At 41.4% G+C, this 21,644-nt stretch overlaps 1 protein-coding gene across 2 annotated transcripts in view; it reads right to left on the bottom strand.

Moving 5' to 3' along the window:
* Positions 1-21,644, bottom strand: part of LOC111566630 (zinc finger protein 385A-like) — a 35,831-nt gene continuing 14,187 nt past the window's right edge. For both annotated transcript variants that reach the window (XM_035946848.2, XM_023267334.3), the window contains exons 2-8: positions 17,816-17,961; positions 12,077-12,187; positions 3,734-3,914; positions 2,938-3,258; positions 2,137-2,324; positions 1,959-2,045; positions 1-1,869 (exon numbers count right to left, since the gene is read on the bottom strand). In XM_035946848.2, coding sequence (XP_035802741.1) covers positions 1,642-1,869; positions 1,959-2,045; positions 2,137-2,324; positions 2,938-3,258; positions 3,734-3,914; positions 12,077-12,187; positions 17,816-17,961 — 1,262 coding nt within the window. In that variant the 3' untranslated portion in view covers positions 1-1,641. The remainder of the gene's footprint in view (positions 1,870-1,958; positions 2,046-2,136; positions 2,325-2,937; positions 3,259-3,733; positions 3,915-12,076; positions 12,188-17,815; positions 17,962-21,644) is intronic.

The raw sequence follows: 21,644 nt of genomic DNA, 5'->3' as shown, positions 1-21,644 counted from the left end.
AACAATTTCTCATTTTTTAATCTACATTTACAGCAACGTTTCAATACAGTTCTCCTAAATAACATTTAATACATTTGTAGACATTTTCTTTTTATTGCAGTTAACAAGAAAAGTTAGTAGGAGTGCTTAAAGTATTGCTACAGTTTCCATTTCCTAACACTTCCCTCTAAGGTTTTACTAGCCATTGTGACAGTTTTCACTGTGGGTGATGTAGGGTTGGAGTACACATGGCAGAGCAGACAAACTAAACATTTTTATCCCAACGCAGTCCTAGAATACTATCAAAAGTTGTGTGTTTAGTTTTTTTTTTAAATTATTATTTCTGCATACATCTACTCATCTGTGTATGTGGTCCTTTTCTCTTCCTTTGATAGCATAATGCTGGTGTCTTTCATCCCACTGTTTCCAGTTACCTTCTGACTGTGATGAGATGTGGTCTTCCTTATGTGCACGTATTGCAATTACCTGCTTCTAAAGTCATAAATCAATTGTCTTGCTGTGCTCACAGTGTTGAAAATTTCCATTAAGACACTGAAACCATTCTGTTCTGCGCAGTGTGTGTGGATTAAAAAAAAATCACAGACTATCCTTTTAAATGTAGGACATTTAGGACATGTAGACTTCTCACCACAGACTTTGACTTGTGTGCTTTGTGGGAATTTAATCCACATGGTTGCTCTTGGGGGTCATTCAGAGATGATCATGGAAACACCTTGAGTGATGGCATCATATCTTACAGAGAGGAGCTAACGTAGCACGAGTTTCTCTCCTGTTATCTGTTTACTATTTTCTCCAACCTTACTGCAGAACACAGAACATGAGAATAAACTCTAATAGCTGCATAGTGCACCAGCAGAAAATTATTTCCTCACAACACCTCCACATTTGCCAGACCATAAATGCAATCAATGTGCGCATGACTTCAGTTGTAAGACGTTGTGTAATTTCCAACCATTTGTTGTTCCTTTGTGACTCTGTTTGCACCCCGCAGAGGTAAAAATGGACAGACTGTTAAAATGCAGACAAACCTTTCCACATGAATGTTTGTCAGATACTGCAGGACTAGTATGGGAATTGTGGGTACCTTTTTTTCTTCATAGGCCACAAAAGCAGAAGTTTACAGTGGTACAGTCCACTATACTGTGACAGCTATGGTATGATGCCTGCTAACTCCAGAGGCAGCTACAATATCTAACTCCAGCGGCCATGTTTGATAACATTAATGCTTTGGATACGTAATGAGTCTTTGCAGAGATGAGCATTAAAAACATAAGAGAGGTAGGGTTTTGAGTCTGAGGCTGTGGATCATATAATAGATGAAGATGTTCAGTCAGTTGCAGATTTGTGGATGCTCAAAGAAGTCCATGCTTGATGGAAACTTCAAGTTCCTCTTCAGAGTATCTGCAGAGTCAGTCTGATCGTTGGCAGATAGTGACGAGAGTGATGAAGGGAAACTGGAGAGGATGGAAATGAACATCTTTACACAATGCACCATGAAGAGTCATGTTTATGTTCACTGTTTTTAATTATAATGAAACACCAGCTGGAGCCACACCAGCCGATTTGGCTCTTGACAGCACATAGTCGCCAGCCTCCAATTCACAGTGTGCTTCTTCCTGATTCATTCTCATTCTTTCGCCACTAGTAAGGCGTGAAGAGGATTGGCCCGTGTGTGGTGCGGATGGGGCCAGGGGCTGGCCTCAGCAGGCTGAGGGGTGTTCCCTGTAGGAGGTGGTGATGGGGGTGAGGGTGGGATGTCGGGCCAGGAGGACGTAATGCCAGCTGATTTGAGGATGCCGCCGCTGCCATTGCTGCAGCAACAGCCAGAGGATTTGGTAAAAGTCCGGCCCCCAGAGTTTTTGGAAGTTCCTTTAAGAAAGTCAAGGCAGACCATAAGTAAATGTAAAACAACTTCAGCTATTCAAAATGACAGTGAGAAAGAATGGCTGAGTTTATACCAGAAAGTCTGTGCGCTTCTTGTGCCGACTGAGAAGAGGATTAGGTTTCCCTGCAACTCCATCCCGATGCCTCCGGCTAGATATATGCTGGAAGACCAAATGAGAGAGAGGTCAGATGTTGGATGTTAATTTTGCATGTGAAATATGAACTCTTTGTCTTTTCATGTGAGTTTCTCACCTGTTTCAGCTGCAGCTCAGAGTTGACTCTGACGTTGCAGATCTCACAGTGGAAGGTGCGTTCCTGAGTGTTGGGGTCAGAGGACAGCTCCCCTCCCTGCTCAGGGCTGAGTTTAGGACCCAAGCGTGGATACGCTTTAATGGGACCCAGCCCACTTCGAGCCTCCAGGATAGTTTTATGTTTGGTACCTGGGTAGAACAAAAAGGCATTAGCTACTATTCTAAGTGGGGCCATGCTACATTGTAATGCACACGCTAAATGCCTCTGGCAGGATTATCTTTGTCTGTTTTTGTTTGTCTTGAACTATTATCCTCAGCTTTTAATGTGTTCCATGCATTAAAAGTTGAAATTTGAACATCCACAACCTCTCCAGAATTTTATGACACGATTGAAATCTCCAGAACAGCTGTTCCTTGTGATGAGATTGTTGGATGAACTCGTGCATGTTTAGAAGTGCAGAGAACAAACTCTACATCTCCAGTTTTTATTAAACCTATTATGTTGACATGGAAGTTTTTTCCAATAATTGAGCTGATTGACTGAGATGATATTTAATCTGGGTAGTTAGGTTTTTATCACCACCATCCATTCATGACCTGTCAAAACTGTGTTCTATTCCCACCACTAAGAGGCAGTAATGCACCTGCTTTAGTTTTACAAATTTAAAATGCAGAGCAAGTGAAGGACCCCTGCTAAAGAGGCCTCAATGTATCTGAAGTTTCTTCTGAACGTTCATACGGCATAATTTGTAGATGTGTATTTCTCTTGAGACTGTCCACGATGAAGTTGTGTTGGTCTAACCTTTGTTATGTGCCTCCAGTTGAGAGAGGGAATTGACAGCAACTTTGCACAGGGAGCAGTAGAGAAGCTTCTTGGCTTTCTCCTCCTCTGACTCCCCAGAAGACATGCTCGGTGCTGGAGATGGGGTGTCAGGAAGACCAGCCGCTGCTGGATCAGCAGGGGGGGTACTGAGGGCTGCAGAGGGGGAGGGAGAGGACGGCAAAGGCGTGCTGACGGAAGGCAGGAGTGCACACTCTGCGTCGGCGGAGCTCAGTGTGGGTGTTGGAAGGCGGCTGGGGGTCAAAGGGGGCTCTTTAGAGTTGGGACAGGCTTGAGTGTCATCTGTAAACAGCACAAAGTTTTCTCATCAGTAAATCATTTGGGGGAAACCAACCATCAATCACACAGTTAACCCTCCAACCCCTGATGTTCGCGATACAAAAGAGTGAAAATAATAATGTGACCCTTCTAGCAGCAGTGCTATGTTTGAATCTCTGTTCCCCTGACGGCTGCTGTGTGAGTCCATCTGGACCTGTCAGCAGGTCTGACCAGCACAGTGTGACCTGACATGTTAGCTTGATGAGGTTTTTGTTTTCTGTCGTCTAAATTTAACTGTGATTAGTCCCTGAATCTATACATCTGTACAGATTGAAGACATTTGTTCCAAATTAACGCTGAATTATTTTCAGATTTGCCGGTTTGTAGAATTCAACACTTCACTCTGATTATTTTGTACCATTTCACACTGCAGTTGTGTTGCGTGCCAGTTTGTGACAGACCCCTGTGTGTAACATCACATTTCACAGGTGATACTCACCCTGCTTATTATGATTAGGATCAGGCTCAGGGCTGGATGGCAAAGGGCCCGGGGGGGAGGGTGAGGCAGGAGGGGGAGGATTCTGCTTGTCACCATCTTGGAGACGAGGTGTCTTGGATGTCTCCATCCCCTTCACCCTTCGAGCATGGCGGTTCCCCTTATAGTGGGCTTCTGCCTGGCTCTGGCAAACAAATGAGACATACCAAAAGTTCTCATGAAATATTGGATTCGATTTGATTGTTATTACCATTTTTAAGTGAACATTTTAGTTTGTTCACCATGATGGTTGTCTTATGTTTTTTTTCCTTGTCGACACCCAGATTCCACCAGACCATTAAATGCTTCTGGTAGCGCCAGGATTAAACATGTCTTTCTGTTGTCACTCAGCTTTATATTGCTTTATTCCCCTTTAATAACATATATAATCCAAAACATTTAAATTTGGTGGCTAAAGATGGGCTTATCAGATGTTCATTACCAGGGAAATTCAAAGAAAAAGCTTAGACTGAACACATTCAAATGGGACACCAGTTAATATCTCTTTTCAGAGAGTTTCAAACATGAGACGTGCATTTTGAGTCCAACTGCTGATTTTCTTCGTTGCCATAAAGAGTAGTGAAGAGATTTTAAAAGCTTGTTTGAAACTAGAAGAGACTGAAGAGTGAAAGATTAATGCTATATTTTACTCCAACTGTGACTAATGAGACAATCGTGGCACCTACAGTTACTCCTGAAACGTCCAGTTTGGTTGTTTGTGACCGTCAGTTACAGACTAGTTGTAATGCAACTGTAGCCGTGACTGTGAACAAGGTCTCCATATTAGCTACAGCTAGAAGTCTCATAGTCACTGCATTGATTGCATTTCTATGCCTCTGACAGCCATCACCATGGGCATTATGTTTTCATGTTGCCTGTACAAGGTCACTGTGACCTTAGAAAACACATTTTGGCCCTTAACTCAAGAATTCATGTACTGACTATGACTAAATGTAATTCAAATGGCTAATAATCATCGCTGTGAAATAGATGCAAAAATTACATTAAAAATGAGTGTTTGTCACCGAAATGCTTATCCTTGCATTATTACATGTTAAGCTAAAAAGGGGATGAAAATTACAATAATTTCTCACAAAATTTCAAATGTATTCTGGCACCCTGCGTTTTGGTGCATTACAGAGAAAGACTGCTGAGCTGATGGTTTGCAGCTATGATGTGCTGATGAGGCTGTCAGTGAAGATTAGCCTCCAGAATATTCTTGTCTTCTTTCACCACTGGTGTAATCACTGAACTGGCCTGCTGAGCTGATGATGGTTATTGAGTGGTGGGATTATCTAAAATGGACTGGAGGGCTGTGAGCGACCAGCGACGGTTGACAGTCAGCTACTGAGAGAAAACTTGCTGTCCGTGAGTGTGTGCTTAAGATGATTACTTCAAAATGCAGCTAATGGGAAATACGATGAGTTATGGCCAGTTAAATCAGCCCTTACTATTGGTGTGTGGAGTCTGGGTTTTACTATAACAAACATACAGTTGAGGAAAAAGGAGACATGGTAAAAGGATCCCATTTTAAAAACAAAATATATTTATTTTATTTATTTTTTTAAATTCATTGTTAGAATTGTTTTAGCATTTGGTGGATTTATACTCACAGTCTGAGATCCCCCACTGGATTCTAAAATATTCACCATGCCTTGGGGCTTTTCCTCTTTAATTGCTTTTCAGTATTAAATCTTGCTCAATTTAATTTGGTTTCTGATGAGAATTTAAAATCAAAGACTCTGTCATTTTAAAGTGAAAGCAGATTTTTACGACATAATGTCAGCTCATTAAAAATATAAAATGTTAATGTTTCCCTAGTAATTGTGATATAAATGCTTCTGCGGCTGAAAGGTCCAGTCACTGGTGAATCAGTGCTTTTGGCCGTAACTACATCATGAAGACAAAAGAACACTCCAAAAGTTCAGTGTAAGGGTTAATGAAAGTCAAGGCATGGATACAAGAAAATGTCCAAATCACTGGATATCTCTTGGAATACAGTTAAATGAATAATTAAGAAATGAAATGAATATAGCACATGTATAAATGTGTCTAGAGCAGGCCATCCTCGAAAACTGAGTGGTCGTGCAAGAAGGAGACTAGTGAGGGAGGCTACCAAGACTCCTATGATTCTTCTAAAGGAGTTACAGACCTCCTGACTAAAGTCTCAGACTGTGCATACAACAACTGTTCTTTGCTTTGAGAAGACCAAAATTTAGCTTTATAGCCATCACACTATACCCTGTGTTTGACAATCACTGTACATCAACACAAACACTCCATTCTCACTGTGAAGCATGGCGGTGGCTGCATCATGATGTGGAAATGTTTGTCAGCAGATGTCAGTCCAGATGTGCAAGGCTGACTGAGACCTATCCACAAAATCTAACGCTGTAATTTTAGCCAAAGGTGCATCTACTAAATACTAACTGAAAGGTGCGGGGGGCAACTTATGCAATCCTTTCTTTTATGTTTTATATTTTTATTAATGTGACATTACGTATTAGAAATCTTTTTCCACTTTGACACTAAAAAATATTTTTTGTAAATTCTTGTCAAAATAACCAAATTAAATTGACCATGATTTAATGCTGAAAACTAGTAAAATGGGAAACTTCCAAGGGGGTGAATAGGCTATATAGCCTGTATAGAAAAGGGATTTCTCAAAAACAATGGATGGATGCAATCCAAAATTCTTATTTTTAATTTCTTATTCATAACAGCCTCACTGTTCACGGTTCACTCTCTTGCAGACATATCAACTCGGCATTATGGTTCTTCTTACAATCCGAACATTTTGTGCTGCTGCTGCTTCAGATTAAATGCATTCAACTGGCAAAACACACGATGGCTTTTGTTGTAAAGCAGTAGCAAAAACACAATGTTTATGAGCTGAGTACTGAAGACAACTATTCATCACGCACATATATATATATATATATATATATATATATATATATATATATATATATATATATATATATATATATATATATATATATATATATATATATATATATATATATATATATATATTCATATATTGTGCATGACAATATCACCGACTCATGGTCAGAGACAGAGATGTATTGTGGTTTGGATATGATCAAGTTTAGCCGACTAAATCACAGGGTTCAGGTTTGGGAAAGATAGTGGTTATGAATAAAAAGGTGTGTTTAGGTGCCAGCTCTGTCCTGCATGAGACTCTGTCACGCTACACACCATAAACCAACCCAGCGTCCACGCCCTTACTTTCTGCCTCACCACACAAAAGCCTCACTGCTCTGCTATTTAACATTGGCACTGGATGTAAATCATGAGCTGTAGAACTGTCCAATATGAAAATACTTCCTCGAGATACTGGGCTGGGAAATCAGTGTTACGCTCCAAGTCCAGATATCATGTACATGTACACCATCAAATGAAATCAAAGGAAAGAGTGAGGTGTTGGGGCATAAATATAGTTCCTGTAGGCTTCATATTAATACAGTGATACAAGACTGTGTATGTGACTCTATGTGCATGTGCATGCACAAATGAACACCTTCTGGAATTAGATATGCGTCATTATGTCAACAACAAGGCAGAGGGACCCACATGAAGCAGGTACATGTTGGGGGCTCTGAGGAAAAGCGGCGACTGGGACGTGTCGAGGATGCCTCTTTAAGCCGTGGTATTAACTGCCAATGATAGTCACCCATATAGCCCTCATCCTGATTGGTGATGACAGAAAGGCAGATATAGCTCTGCCAGTGTAACTCTACTCCTCTGGCTGCTGCTCACCAAAGCCCTGCAATTAGACAAGGAGATGAAGGCCTACAAGTCGACAAACAAATGACAGCAGCGACCTCAAAAGGAAGAAATACCCAATGCTCTGTCTTCTCGTTGCAATCCACATTCTGCACTGCTGTCCTTCTTATTTGCCACTCCCTTTTGGTTGTTTTCCTTCTTCTTGAGCTTTGATACTTTCATCGTCATAATGACCTTCAATGTCTCGTCTTAAGAAATCAATGAAGGTTCAGCATCAATTCAAGCATAAAAAAGCTTGACAGAATCAGAGGTGGGGGTGGGATGCAGCAGAGACAACGGGGTCATAATTGATTGAGGGCATCTCATTGGAGCTAAGAGAAAAGGTAAATATAAAAGAAACCATGGTAAAATATAAAACATGTTCAGCACAGAAGATAAAGTGAACTGAGAGAGGCTTGGAAAGCGCCTATGGAAAGGGGGATTTAGATGAATGAAGAAACAGAAATGGGATTCAAGGAGAAAATGAGAGCAAGTGAATGTCTCTAAAATCCCTTTTCTCTCTAAGCAGGATGTGCTTTGATGTTTTATCTATAAAGCGACAAAGGCACAGAAAGCAGATAGAGCTGGTCTAGCAGCCAAATCTACTGTACGGAGGACAGACAGCAGCGACAGGAAGAGGGGGTGGAAAGAGGCTTGAGAGGGTGGAGAGGGGGAGATGGAATACAGTGCACCCCACAGAGGGAGAGCAGGAAAACTGACGAGGGAAATGAAAAGTTGCCAAACAGACGAGAGATAGTAGCGGTTTTGTATGTGCCTGAGGAAAACGAGGAGAGCGAAAGCGAGAGTGTGAGAGAGGGAGAGAGGTGTCCACTATGGTACAGCAGTGGTGACGGTGGCTAATGCAGCATGGTGTGACGTCAACCTTGCAGCAGAGCTGAGCCCAACACTGGCAGGCTAATCTGTCCTCTGTGGCCTGAAATGAATTGCGGTGTTATAATTACAACATGTGGGGCTACGGGTGTAGTAGCAGTGAGAAGCACCTGCTCCTCAATGACCACTATCAACTGGTCTTTCACTTTGTATTCGACAATTCCCATTAAACACCAGCCTCCCTCTGAGATAGACATGAAAGAAATGTTGGTTTTATCAATATGCTTTAACGTCTTAGGACCTAAAGAGGACTGGATGTGAAATAATGAGTGTCTGCCTGCCTTTGAACTGCAGCACAGCCCAGACAGCATGAGTAAGCCAAGCAGTGAACTGTAAGCAGAGTATTCTTTCATTATTAAAGAATGTCCACCGTGCTTTAAGCTCCTGCTCTCTCGGGTTACGGTGGAAAGTGCTGTAGAGCTGCAGCAGAGCAGATGCACGCCGCGGCTCTCAAGTAAAACAGCAGGCTGGACAAACAGGTGGCTCAGTATTAGACGTCCCGCCGCATTACACAGGAGCGACATGAGGCCCCGAGTGTTTTTATGGCTGCAGATTCAGTGAACTCCCGGGTGTTTAGTATGTAAATATGAACATGCTGAAGTAAATAAAAGCGCTTCTCACTCATGTACCCATGATCGTACAGACCGTGTGAGAACATGCAGGTCTGAGCAGGGAAGATATAATTAAGCGGCCCCTCACAGAGAGAACAGGACAGTGTTACACAAGTTTCAGATGACTCCCTCCCTGCCTGTGTCCTTTACACACTACTGCATTTAGAGTGCAAGTATTTAGCACTTCATCACTGGAATGCAATCATATTTTTAGCCGAGCTTGTATATCAGACTTTTGTTTGATTTCTGCTCATGTTTGAGTTAGAGATTACAGTGTTAGGTCATAAACACCAGGATTTTTTCATCCATATAAGCCATTTTAATATCGATTACATTGATTCAACCTCAGTGTTCAGTTGCACGACGTCTTCAGTTCAGGACACACGCGTCCTGAATAGACTGCAGAAATCACGCCAAGCTCTCAGATAAATGCACAGATGCAACTTTATGAAAAATATTGTGGCAAGAAATGTGCCATCTGAATTCACATTTTTCATTTTTGCAAGTAAAAGCGGACTCAGGCTGTCAAGATATATCCCCTGCACACATGTACTTGAAACACAAACACGCTGTAAAAGGCCCAGGACTAGACGCCGAGCACGTCAGTCATGTCATCTGGTAGCTGGGTTTTGGATGCCCACATTACGAGTTATTTGCTTTTCTGCCTCAGTTAACACTTCTGCCTCTTTAACGGAGACACTCAAATCATTCCTCTAAAGTTTCATCACTTCTGGCCTCTTTTATTTCTGTCTGTCTGCCTTATGTTAGCATCACACCGCCTGTCAAGAAGGAAATGTAGAAAATGTGCTTCATCAGCGTTAAGGTAGCTTCGAGGACGATCTGTGGTTCATCCTCCTGTTTCACACCAACCCTCACATGTCTTACAACCATCCATTAAAAGCTCATCAGAGTCGACTTGAACTCTAGTCTTGACGTCCTCACAGGCCTCCTATCGACATCAAGACATGTTTTCTAAGCCTGATCCACAGTTCAACCCAACAAAATATTTGCACACAAACAGAGAAGCTTGGAAAATTTCCTCACACTTGTTTGCTGTCCTTCTGTATGTTTTGTCTTGATGCAAAACTTTGTGACAAAACCTGCCTTCCAAACTTTGATACTAGAGTGTAGCAGTACATTAAAAAAATTCAACCAGACAGTCACGGTGTAAACTAAGCAAGCAGGGATTTCTCTGTCTCCCCCTCGCTCTTCAGACTGGACAAGCTAAAATTGGAGCTGGGAAACTGTGAACTAAGTTTTCACCTCTTCCAGCTGTGCAGTCAATCACCTGGCTACTTTGGGTCCAAACTGCTAACTTTGCAGGTCATGATTTCATGTGTGCAGAGTGCAGGTGCAGTGCCTCAGGCCTCTATGTAATAGCAGTAGGATGTTCTTAGGTTACACGAATTTTCTGAACCATCTGAACGTTCAGTAAACTCCTGCTCCCTGTGGTGACTGCTGCACCTTTTAAACTTTAGCTTCTTGCAGAGGAACTTAAAAGCAAATTCAGAGATTCTCCATTAGTATACTTTTTTGTGAAATTCATTGCATGTCTCCCCACAGCTTGTTAGTTGTCTATTCTGTACGTGTTGAAAAAATAGCTTTTTTTGGTCAGAACTACAGGTAACTTAGAGAAATGCACAAGGTGGCGTTGGTGCCACCTACACTACTATTCAGTGCTGATAGATGGATGAGACTTGTTTCCAGGGTTGGACCATTTTTAAAATTCATTTAGTTTTGTTTTATTTTGTGACTCAATTTTAATTTATAGTTTGGTGAAGTTTGAGCACCAAAACAACGTGTTATGAAAAGTAACACGTTGTTTGGGTTAAAACACACCTTTCCAGAACAAATAAGCACACATCACATGGCTAGTCTGACATACCAGATGTAGACTGTGGGTATAAGTCTACTATTGGTCATGCATTTTACATGACTTTCTCCTCCCCTTCTGCTATCTGTTATATGTTGCTACGGGAAATAACAACCTGTAGGCTGGTAAAAAGCCAAACTGAAAAATGTAAGTTTTGTTGAGGATTTGTATCACCATGGGATGAATTAGCCAATTTAATCAGCTTGCAAATGTTCCACAAAAACAATTCAGTATTTTTTCTGAAGTTATTTATTTGGGTCTTTATTATAGAGAACAGTGGAGAGAGAGACAGGAAACGTGGGGACAAGAGTGGGGGAAGGACCTTCAGCAAATGGTCAGATTCAAACCCATGGCCACTGCGTCAGGGATTATAGCCGCTGTTACCTGCTCAACCAGCTGAGCTACCAGTACTACATCCTGGGCTGAGCAGCACCCAAGACAACTGTGATGGGTTTAGACAAACAAACAAGTCAGCATTTTCCCCCTTATAGCAGAAACATGGTGAGATTCAGCCAGACCATTCTGCACAGCGCTGTCTCAGGTCAAGAGATTGGCTTGGCTATGCAGGACTAATGAAAGGCATACGTTGCTGCCAGAAAAGAAGGAACAATAACATCAGCTGAGGAACTCTGACTACAGTCTGATAGCATTTATTTCAGATGTTCAGGGGACTTTAATGGTCTATTGAACTACCCTGCACACTGAAAAATCTAATCAAATGAGATGCGATGTGACAAATTGGTAATGAGACCGGGCTCGAAAATACTAGAGAGTGAATGAAGCTATTTTTAATGTAACCTTTAATCCCACAAACATTAAGTCGTAGTATTTTTCTCTGCAAATCTAAATTTGTCTGTAAAACTATGCAAACAAGGATACCTGTTGGATCACAAAGTAAACATGTCATCCTGTCTGATCTGTGCTGGCAGCAAGTTAAAGAAGAACCATAATTCAAACTTCTGTACAACTTGATAGATACTGCAGATAGTGAACTAGTAAGCAGGGCATACTAATGTTTGTACTCTGTTTAGAGACTATCACTGTCTACATCGATTTGTGTTGTGGCGTTTAGCAAGTGGTCAGTTGTGCTGTGATATGTCCATAAAAACAAAACCTTAATTTCAGCTTCTTCAGCTCTCATACCTCTGAGTTGAAACGTATTTGACAGACGTTGCAGGAGATGATGGGCCGCTTTGTCTTCACCATAGGTGGCCCGAAGGTGTGCGTCATCACCGCCTTCTGGACAGGGTCCATCTGAGGAAAGACAACCAGAGGTCACATCAAAGATTCCGCATCACAGGAGAACTTCACAGCGCAATGTTCCTTCTAACTGCAGTGCACTGAGAGCTACCATCGAGTGAACGTGGATGAAGGAGAAAAGTGTTGAAGAAAAAGTGCAGGTGAATGACGCCGGGGGGGGGGTGGAAGATAAAAAAAAGAGCGGAGAGGAGCGAATTGAAGAGGGAGCAGTGAATGATGTGGACAGGAAGGTGTGTGTTTTCTCAGCAGCAGCTGTGCCGGAGTTCTTGGGTGCTGTTCAAACGCTTTAATTCATGCTAGGGTTAGAGGGGCCTAATTACAGACTCCCTATCTCCAAGAATTTCTATGTTGTTGTGCGCAGCTGAACCTCCTTTTTTTCTCATCATGCTGCCGTTTTACACAAAACAATAATTTCTCTGTGCACTGCTTTGATAAGACATCAAGATGTATTTCAGATGACTTCAGTCTTGTGATTTCTGTAGGAATTAAATAATTTCAAATAATCATTACAGCACCACAGAGCAATAGGATAAAAGAGTAATAGGAAAACAGAGGATAAAATATCAAAGCCACAGACAGAAATATCTTCAATATCTCGCCACTTCCGGATCAAGCAGATATATGCCATGTCATTCGCTTACGCAATGTGTACTAAATCATTTTCATTCGACTCCAGTGGACTCGTGTGAGCTCCCTGACCCACTGGCAGGGTTCAAAAACCACAGAGCTGGGTGTTGCCCTCATTAAGCAGCCAAAAGTACACTGCGGTTTTACTCAGCCTCTCATCTCCAGCTCAGACTGAATGTGCATTGCCAAATGAGAGACTGTTTACACTGTGAAGCTCCAGGCACCAGGGGAAATGGTATAATTGGTCTGAAAACTTAAACTCTGTGTGAATCCATTGTTTGAAATATTTATAGACTTTAGCCTCATTTTTTTTCTTATCTTTGCTTCTGTCTCTAACTTGCTTCTCTAATTCACCTTGCTCTTGTTTGGAGTTTTTCATGTGGGGACCTGTAACATCCCCATATTTGTTTACATCTGCACAGTTGTTTCCGTGCCAACGCCGTGTGTGGGTGACTGCCTGTGTGTTCTGCATTGTGGGTACATATGCATGTGAGTGTGAGTTTGTGTGGCAGCAAAGCAGGCAAAAACAAGACACCCCCCCCCCGTCTCACTGTCCTGTCTCTCATCACTGTGTGTCTTTTGCTGCCTTTCTTCGACCACCTGTTCTCATCAGGATGTCTTTCTGTGCATCTGTCCCTACTGTTATGACCTCATTAACCTATTGGTCCACTTTTTGTCTCCACTTTCACTCCCTCCTCCCTAAACAGTGGAGCTTTTGTTGCACGAGTAATTTAAACTGTGTTGCATAATATACGTGCCTCCGTTCCACATATCTGACTGGATGGTAAATGCTGTTTTTCACGCACTCTAGGGCCTCATGTTTTTGCATTTATTTTTGCTTTAGAAATTTACAATCCATAAGATTTCAGCACAGGTTGATTTGGTGAGAGCTGTGCTTACAGGTGGGGATGTGCTTTGTACAGTTTTGTTTGTTTTTTACAGTTGTGTAGGAAATTATACATTTATCAACTTACAGGGGCGGCAAAAGCACTTAAAACAAGAAAGCTATCAAATATTACATGCTGTGTTTAAATTTTGTTAGCATAGTTTGGAAATGTAATGACAAAAATATGTAAATATTTGATTAAACTCCATCCATTCTTATTAACACATGGGAATATCTATTTGTTACACATCCACTGCAATTCTACAACAGAATAGACATCATGAAGCAAATAAGTACGCATAAGTATATTAGAAATCATGAAGGGCAGATGGAGAGTGGAGTCATAGACTGGAAATCATAAGTCAGTAATGAGTCACAAATTTGCAAAACAGAATTAGGAAGGTTGCTGAATATTGTCCCATTCTTTCTGAAGAGCTTGGAGAAGTTAGTCGATAGGTATCATGTCTGGAGAGTCTGCAGGACATCATAGGACTGGAATATTTCCAGTTGGAACAATAGAAGGTCACTACATATTTCTGGTGATATGAAGACGTTCCTTGTGTTGTTAAAACATCAAGTGATGGTGACAAATGAATGACCATGGGTGTGAGGATTTCATCTTGATAACACTGGGCATTGACATCACCATCTATGAAATGTAGATGTGTTTGTTGTCCTCACCATATCCCTGCTCATACCATCACTCCCCCACCTCTATAGGCCACACTTCATCCACATATCGTTCTCCTGTACTGCTAAAAAATAAGATTCCTCAGTGCAAAGGACTGTCTTCCATCTCGCTAGTGTCCACTGAATATGAGTGGTGGCCCACTGAGGCTGTTTAGGTCACCATTCTGCTTCCAGATCAAGGCCTTGCTGTGGTCAACAAGATCACAATCAGGTGATTCCTCATAGTCTGAGTAGGTATTATCTGATATACACACCAACATCTTCTTTAACAGTCTTTGTAGCTGATGTCAAATATGTTGCAAATGAATGAGCTGGATGTAATGATCCTGGGCTCAGGTGGTGACACATGGTCTGCAGTCATGTGGCAAATTGTCTGTCTGAAAGCGATTTCTTAGATAACACACGGTGGAGTTGTGGACATTCAGCTGTCCGTCTGCGGCCCTAAGTGCAACATACCAGCATCCAACATGCCAACAGCCTGTTCTCATCTTTCTCTTGTCATTTGTGACATTGTGTCATTTGAATAAAGCAGCATTTTAAAGTGGATTTTTACAGTCCCTGATCAAAGCAGTGTGTGTGTACTGGTCACACTATCTGATCTTTGTCTTTTAAAGCCTCACCTGATGATGATGTGGATTAGCTCAGTGGTTGAAGAGGTGAAAAACTTTTTGTGCACTATTGGCAAAATTCAACCCTTTTTGAACCAAAACAATAGAAAGTGGCCTTTTAACTTTTTCCTGAGTCAGTAAAGAAAACCATCTGCATGCTAAGTTTCTGTTTGGTGTTACACTGTTTTACTAGAGAAGACTGGCTACGTTTCTGATTTCTGACTGACCAATTTCTGAAATCTGTGATTCAAGTTCAGCCATTTTGCTGACTGATGTGGCAAAAAGATCAATGCAGCGATACACATTTTTGTAAGCCAACTTCGAGAGATATCAGCTCTTAAATAAGTATATTGCTACAACTGATGTGCCACTTATTAAATGAACTTCTCCCAACACCAGATAGCACAGCTTTAGCTTTAGTGAAGACACGTCAGTCACTATTGATGTGTGTGGTATAAACAGCTAACAAGAATGTGGTATTAGATTGAATTCTGACATGAGACAAAATATGGCACTTCCGTTTTATATCGAACTCTTGACCAAGTGTTGGTTTCTGTACAGTGTGCAGTACATATATAACTGGGCACTGCCTTGTATTCTATGTTTCCCTTGTGCGTCGGTCCTCACTTTGAATGATGGATGCTGGTATGGAAGAGGCATTTACCAAACACAAATACACTGCTGGGCAATTGCTGTCACAAACTGTATAAAAAATGTAATGAAAGTTCTAACATTGAGGTGATTTCCGCCCCCCAAAATGAGTAACTGACACAGAAACCAATTACATCTAAATTAACCTTTAGCTTTTTTTTTTTTCCCCTCCCCTGGAGTTTTACAAATCAAGTGTCATAGGTTTACTCTCTCCCTGGCCTGTTTCACAAAGAAAGACTCTGCTTAGATTTAACTACTAGACATCTACATTCATCTGTTGTAGAGGTGATTAGCTCTTGACTATCTTACATAAAACACTTTTTTAAGGAGTTCTGTTTTTTTTTTTACCATTGTTTTACAGAATTTTTTCCATATTTTTGAAATACACAAAAAATAGCAACACAATTCCAAAAACAGACTGAATTTGCATTTCTAATATAAAATAGTACTCAAAACCTTTAACTTTTAATAACTATAAAACTTCAAATTTTATTTTGTTGATGTCACAATTGTGCCAATATTGTAATTTCACAAACAATTCCCATTATATTTAATAGATGAAACTATTAAATTCAACTTTGATACTGTAAACATATTTCTAAAATTAGGTGCATTTTGTGATGATAAACAGAACAACAAGTATAGGATCTGTCAAATACCTCAACTCCCAAGGCTGTGCTTCTTTTTAAACTCCTTAAATGCTGTTATGGATATGCCTTTTGAGCTTAGTCTGTAGAAATATAATTCACATTCTTACTCCTTTCACCCTGGAAGGTCACTGGACTGTGACATGATTATGTGTGTTACAAAACAAAAAAAGCAAATGCCACTATCTTTCAAAGGTTGCCAAGTGTGACACATTGATTGAAGAGGCTGCCTAATACTACTATGACTAATACTGAAGTGGCATCTGTTGTGCTTCGTTTCTGTTGGTAAATATGTCTTGAATAATTAGAGTTTTCAGAACAATAATGCTAAATGAATGCATTTTAACAGTGTGTAATGTCTATCTATCTATCTATCTATCTATCTATCTATCTATCTATCTATCTATCTATCTATCTATCTATCTATCTATCTATCTATCTATCTATCTATCTATCTATCTATCTATCTATCTATCTATCTATCTATCTATCTATGCATTAGATTATACTATTAAAAATATCATGACCAGTTTGAACATCTATATGAAACAGTCCCCTTTTCTAGTAGACTGTTTTAATGTGTAGTTTATGTCTCAGTGCTGGGAGATGGGATCTACTGTGTACTCTGGACAATGTTAAGGATTTGAAAACTGCCTGTAAACCTGTTGTGACAGACCTAATATGACGTCTCTCAATACCTGCCAGAACTCCACACTGCACGGAGAGGTTTGTCTCCTAACAGGATTATACCTGTGCTTGGAACAATAACCACAGTAATCAGGTGTTTTTGGTCAGTTTGCCCTTCACCGTGTCCTTTCGGTTCCCGCAGCCTCGGAAGAAGACGAAGCTGAGAGCAGTCGTCCGTTTTAAATAACGACCACATGACCCCCACCACTAGCTGACAGCAGGACTGTAGACTTGTTTGAATTTTTGCTTTGCAGACAGAGAGTGATTTGAATTAAGGTGCTGTGCCATTAGTGGCCAAGCACAATGTCCTCGATGAATCATAAACTTGCGGAAGGGTCATTCTGCCTGAGCGCATGCAGATGAGCTGACTGATTGTTTGTGTGTGTGCGTGCGTGCGTGTGTGTGTGTGTGCGTGCGTGCGTGCTTGTGTGGTGCATGTGCCTCCCGCTGACCTTCACATGAAACCCAATCTAGAAATGAGAAGGAGCCAGAGAAAATGCTGACTATAGGAAACACAGCCTGTGCCTCTTATACAATTGATTAGCTGTAACTCATTTTATTGCAGTAAACCACTCGCCTGGGCATTTTCTCAATTATACTGAAACTCACTGTGCTGAATAAAAAGCAAACAGCTGTCACCTAATCATTTTGGATTATGCCATATAAATCCCTTTCACTTTATCACTTGTCTTCACTCGTGAGGCAGCGCTCCAAAGCCACAACTGAATACCAACTCTGGGATTTGCTATCATTTTGTTTCACTTAACAGGAGGCAGACACCGTGTGTGAACACATGTGGTGAGCAGACGTGTTTGTGAGCACTCACCGTATTGAAGTTGTGGAAGAGGCCAATGCTGGCCGGGTGAGGCGACTCCAGAGGGAACTGGAGGAAAGGCTTCATGTCCAGTGGGGTTGGGATGACAGGTGGACTCCTGAGGAAGGCAGGGACCGGCCCCGGTCGGTTTACACTTCCTGTGGTGGATGCACAAACAGGGGAATTTGACATTAAAAATGAAGGGGTAAAAAGCAGAAACCCTATAAATAATACAGCTGATTGATTGTTATTGGGACTAGGGAATAGAAAAATCACATGTGCAAGACAATAATGATCATGTCTACATTAAATATGAAGCTACAGCACGCAAGTTAGGTAGTTAATATGCAGTTATATAACCTGATTACCGGCTCACTAATTAACACATTTAAACTTTTTATTTTGTCTCCACAAAAAACCAAAGCTTCATCTCTAATACTCAGCAACAAGCAAATTTCCCAAACTATTGAATCAGTTTCTTTAAATGCAAGCGTCGTATAAGAACAGCTACTTGCTGTAAAACAGGTTGTAACTCACACAGGTCCTATGTTTTCTTTAACTCTTAAACAAAGTCCACAACTACCCATTTTTTCTAACTCCAAGCCCTCATCCTCTGTGTCATTTCCAGTGTCGAGCCCCACACCTCTCCACTCTGCTTTTCTTGCTCACTTTTCTCTCAGTAGTGGCTCAGTAGCAGTGAATGCCTGCACTTGAGGAGTCTTCTGTGATGGGCAGGAGGACTAAGTTCCTTAAGCCTCACAGCTGGGCTGCTGCAGATATCCGTCTTTTCTCCAGTTCTCTCTCCCTCTGTCTCTCTCTCACCAAACACCGATTTCTATTCTCATTTCATGGTCCCTCATTCTATCTGCCTGCCTGTATCCCTCATCTGTGCTTCTTCTCACTCCAAGTAACAGTCTCTCTCAGTATTTTGTTCATCCTCATCATCATCCTCTTTCTGTTTGGCTCTCTCCATTCCACGTCTGCTTCCAGTAGTTATTCTTCTCTTTAGTGTAAAACCAGCAGGATGCCTCAGGCCCAATCTGGCTACGCAGAGAGAATTTGTATAATCTTTTTTGCTGAGATTATATGCAGTCGTCATCCTCTATTGCTGCCGCTTTGTGATGACTACTTAACAGTTTTGTTAGATTTGAAAAGAAAAACTGGTCGCTTGTCAAAATGAGGGGAAGAAAAGGCTATTTTTGTAACAGCAGAGGAGGCTCCTTTCACTGACGGCAGGGGAGACGTAAAGAATGTGCTGTCAAGATCAGAAATAGATGGAGGGGAAAGTCTCTCCTTCTGGCATTCCTCATCCAACTGTTTTGGTCCTTGGGAAGCTGTGGCAGCTGAAGCTCAGCTGTAGATATTGTCATTTGTGTGTGGATACTTTACATGTGCTGCATTAGAAGGGGGGGGTGCTCAGATGGTAGCGAAAGAAATAAGATATAAAGCTGGAGGTCGCAGTTAAAATAACCTTCTGACATGCCATGAATCCCCCAGCTCACATGATGAGCGTTATCACCTCTCTAGACCAACCACAGCAGGGTTTGTGTAGGGTGAGAAACCTGCAGTAAGAACACGTCTTAGATCCTGTTCACGCCTGGCATTAACATGCATCTTGGGTGATCCGATAGTGAGTGGACGGCTCTAAATACGTCAGCTCACACCTGGCGTCAGGATTCGTCTCCAGTGTCCACTTGTGATCAGATCTCATGTCTCTGATCTACACTGATCAGCCACAACATTAAAACCACGTCTCTAATACCGCGATTGTCCCTCTTGTGCCACCAAAACAGCTCTGACCGTTCGGGGCGTGAACACAGAACCTCTGGGTGTCCTGTGGTGTTGACTGCAGATTATTTGGTTTTTGTAGATTGTGGAGTCAAGGCTCGATGGATCGTGGTTGTTTCAGCACATGTAATAGGTATTTGATTAAATCGAGATCTGAGTAGTTTGGGGGCCAGATCAACACCTTGGACTCTGTGCGGTGCTCATGTTGTCCCTGAGCAGGTATTGTGGTGTAGCTGAATACATCGTCCTGCTTGGGTGCTGCCATTGGATGTGTGTTTGGTCTGTCAATGTTTAGGTGGCTGGTAAACGTCAAAGTAACATCCAGAGCACTGCATTATAACAAGATGAAGACTGTTACTTCACCTGTCAGTGGTTTTAATGTTGTGGCTGATCGCTGTATTTGCAAATAAGTACACACATTTCCTTTCAGTATGAAGTACTGTTGCCCTTACAAAGTTCATACTGTTTCATTCTATATGCATACTTCATCACAACACTGTATCTTGAACTTGAACCCTTTCACTCATATATCTGCTGCAGCCTGTGGCATGAAATTTGACATAAAAATAAAAGGGATGTGATGGGAAGATACTCAAATATAATGTCATTTGTCAAGCTTCTTTGTGGCAGGAAACACCATGACGGCATATTGTCTGATATGCAAAGAACCCTGGGTCACAATGGGTAGAAAAACTTGTTAGCTTGCATACTGCAGAATGAGACCAGATGTAGTTGGACTTCCTAGTGTTTCTGCTGCTCTGCATTTGACACACTATGCACTGGGTCAAACTAAAGCAGGACTGTGTTTGTACAAATGACACAAACGAAACTACAGTTCATCATAATACGAGAACTCAGTTCAACATGCTCATCTATGCATTTGAATAGTTTATTTGGGTAGCAGAATAAGCTACTGTTATTGTTGATTTTGATATTTTAATTAGATAATTAATTGGCAATAAGTAAAATGCAGATCTCGTACTTTAACCTTCCTGAAATTCAAGGTTACCAGTCGCTGTTAGTGTATTCTTTCTCACAGCTAGTTTGTTTCATCAAATGTGAAAATAAAACGACAGGAAAAGTGTCTTAGATGCAATTAAAGATTTGGGGAACAAAGCGAATAGTGGGACAATAATGTCTCTGCTGTGTGGACCGATTTAGCAGTATCATGATTGTGTTTCCTCTCTGGTTAGCGAACCGTATTCCTGGTGCGCTTCTGGTAAATCCGCAGCTCATTTTACGCTACATTACAATTTAAAGGTCAAACCATGTCCTTTATTATAAATCTCTATTTACAGCGCAGACACTCACAGCAGAGGGATGTATTTAAAGTTTCCGCACATTGTTTTCAGTGTCGTATTCTGCACCATCTCACAGTGACTCGATGCGGTGAGTGTAGCAGCATCTTCCCTGACCTCCCCTCCTCCAGAGTGATTTACAATGACATCAGATAAGTGAACGCCACGACTCTTCTACAGCAGCCACGCAGGGAGGGAGAGCATTGATTGGACACATTCTGAGGAGCGTTAAAGTGGTAAAGAGCCGCCAAACTCCATAAATCCAGGCCTCACTATCTACAGCAACGTCTCTTCACTAAAATGAACAGACAGCGCTGTCAGCTTACTGCCTTTTTTTCTAATGCAAATGTTTGGGTGAGAACAAGATCAATGCCTGTGTAATAGCTTATTGAATTTTTGTGTAGATTGTGAGAGAGAGGTAGTTGGACAGAAATGAAGAGACGCAGGGGGGAAAAGAAAAAAAAACGGACAACCTGGAGACAGAATCTTATCGTCACACTAGAATTCACAAACCCCATCATGTGCACACACAGGCTCTCACGCACCAATATGCTGTGACTAAGGCCTCTCAAATTGGCAATTCATTTAGCCAATTTAGCTTTAATGATCATAGAGGTAATGTCAATGTCAGTGACGTTGCAGGAGCTTCTCTGTATTCCCTGCCCGCCTCCATCCTTGTGCTCCATGATGGAACGAGGAGGGAAGGTGGCAGGAGAATGTGTGACATGCTGTCTAACAGAATGAAATCTGATGAG

Source organism: Amphiprion ocellaris, chromosome 5 (assembly GCF_022539595.1).
Source record: "Amphiprion ocellaris isolate individual 3 ecotype Okinawa chromosome 5, ASM2253959v1, whole genome shotgun sequence".
NCBI lineage: Eukaryota > Metazoa > Chordata > Actinopteri > Pomacentridae > Amphiprion > Amphiprion ocellaris.
The sequence above is the reverse complement of the archived record's forward strand: the minus strand, read 5'-3'. Positions and strand labels throughout refer to the sequence as shown.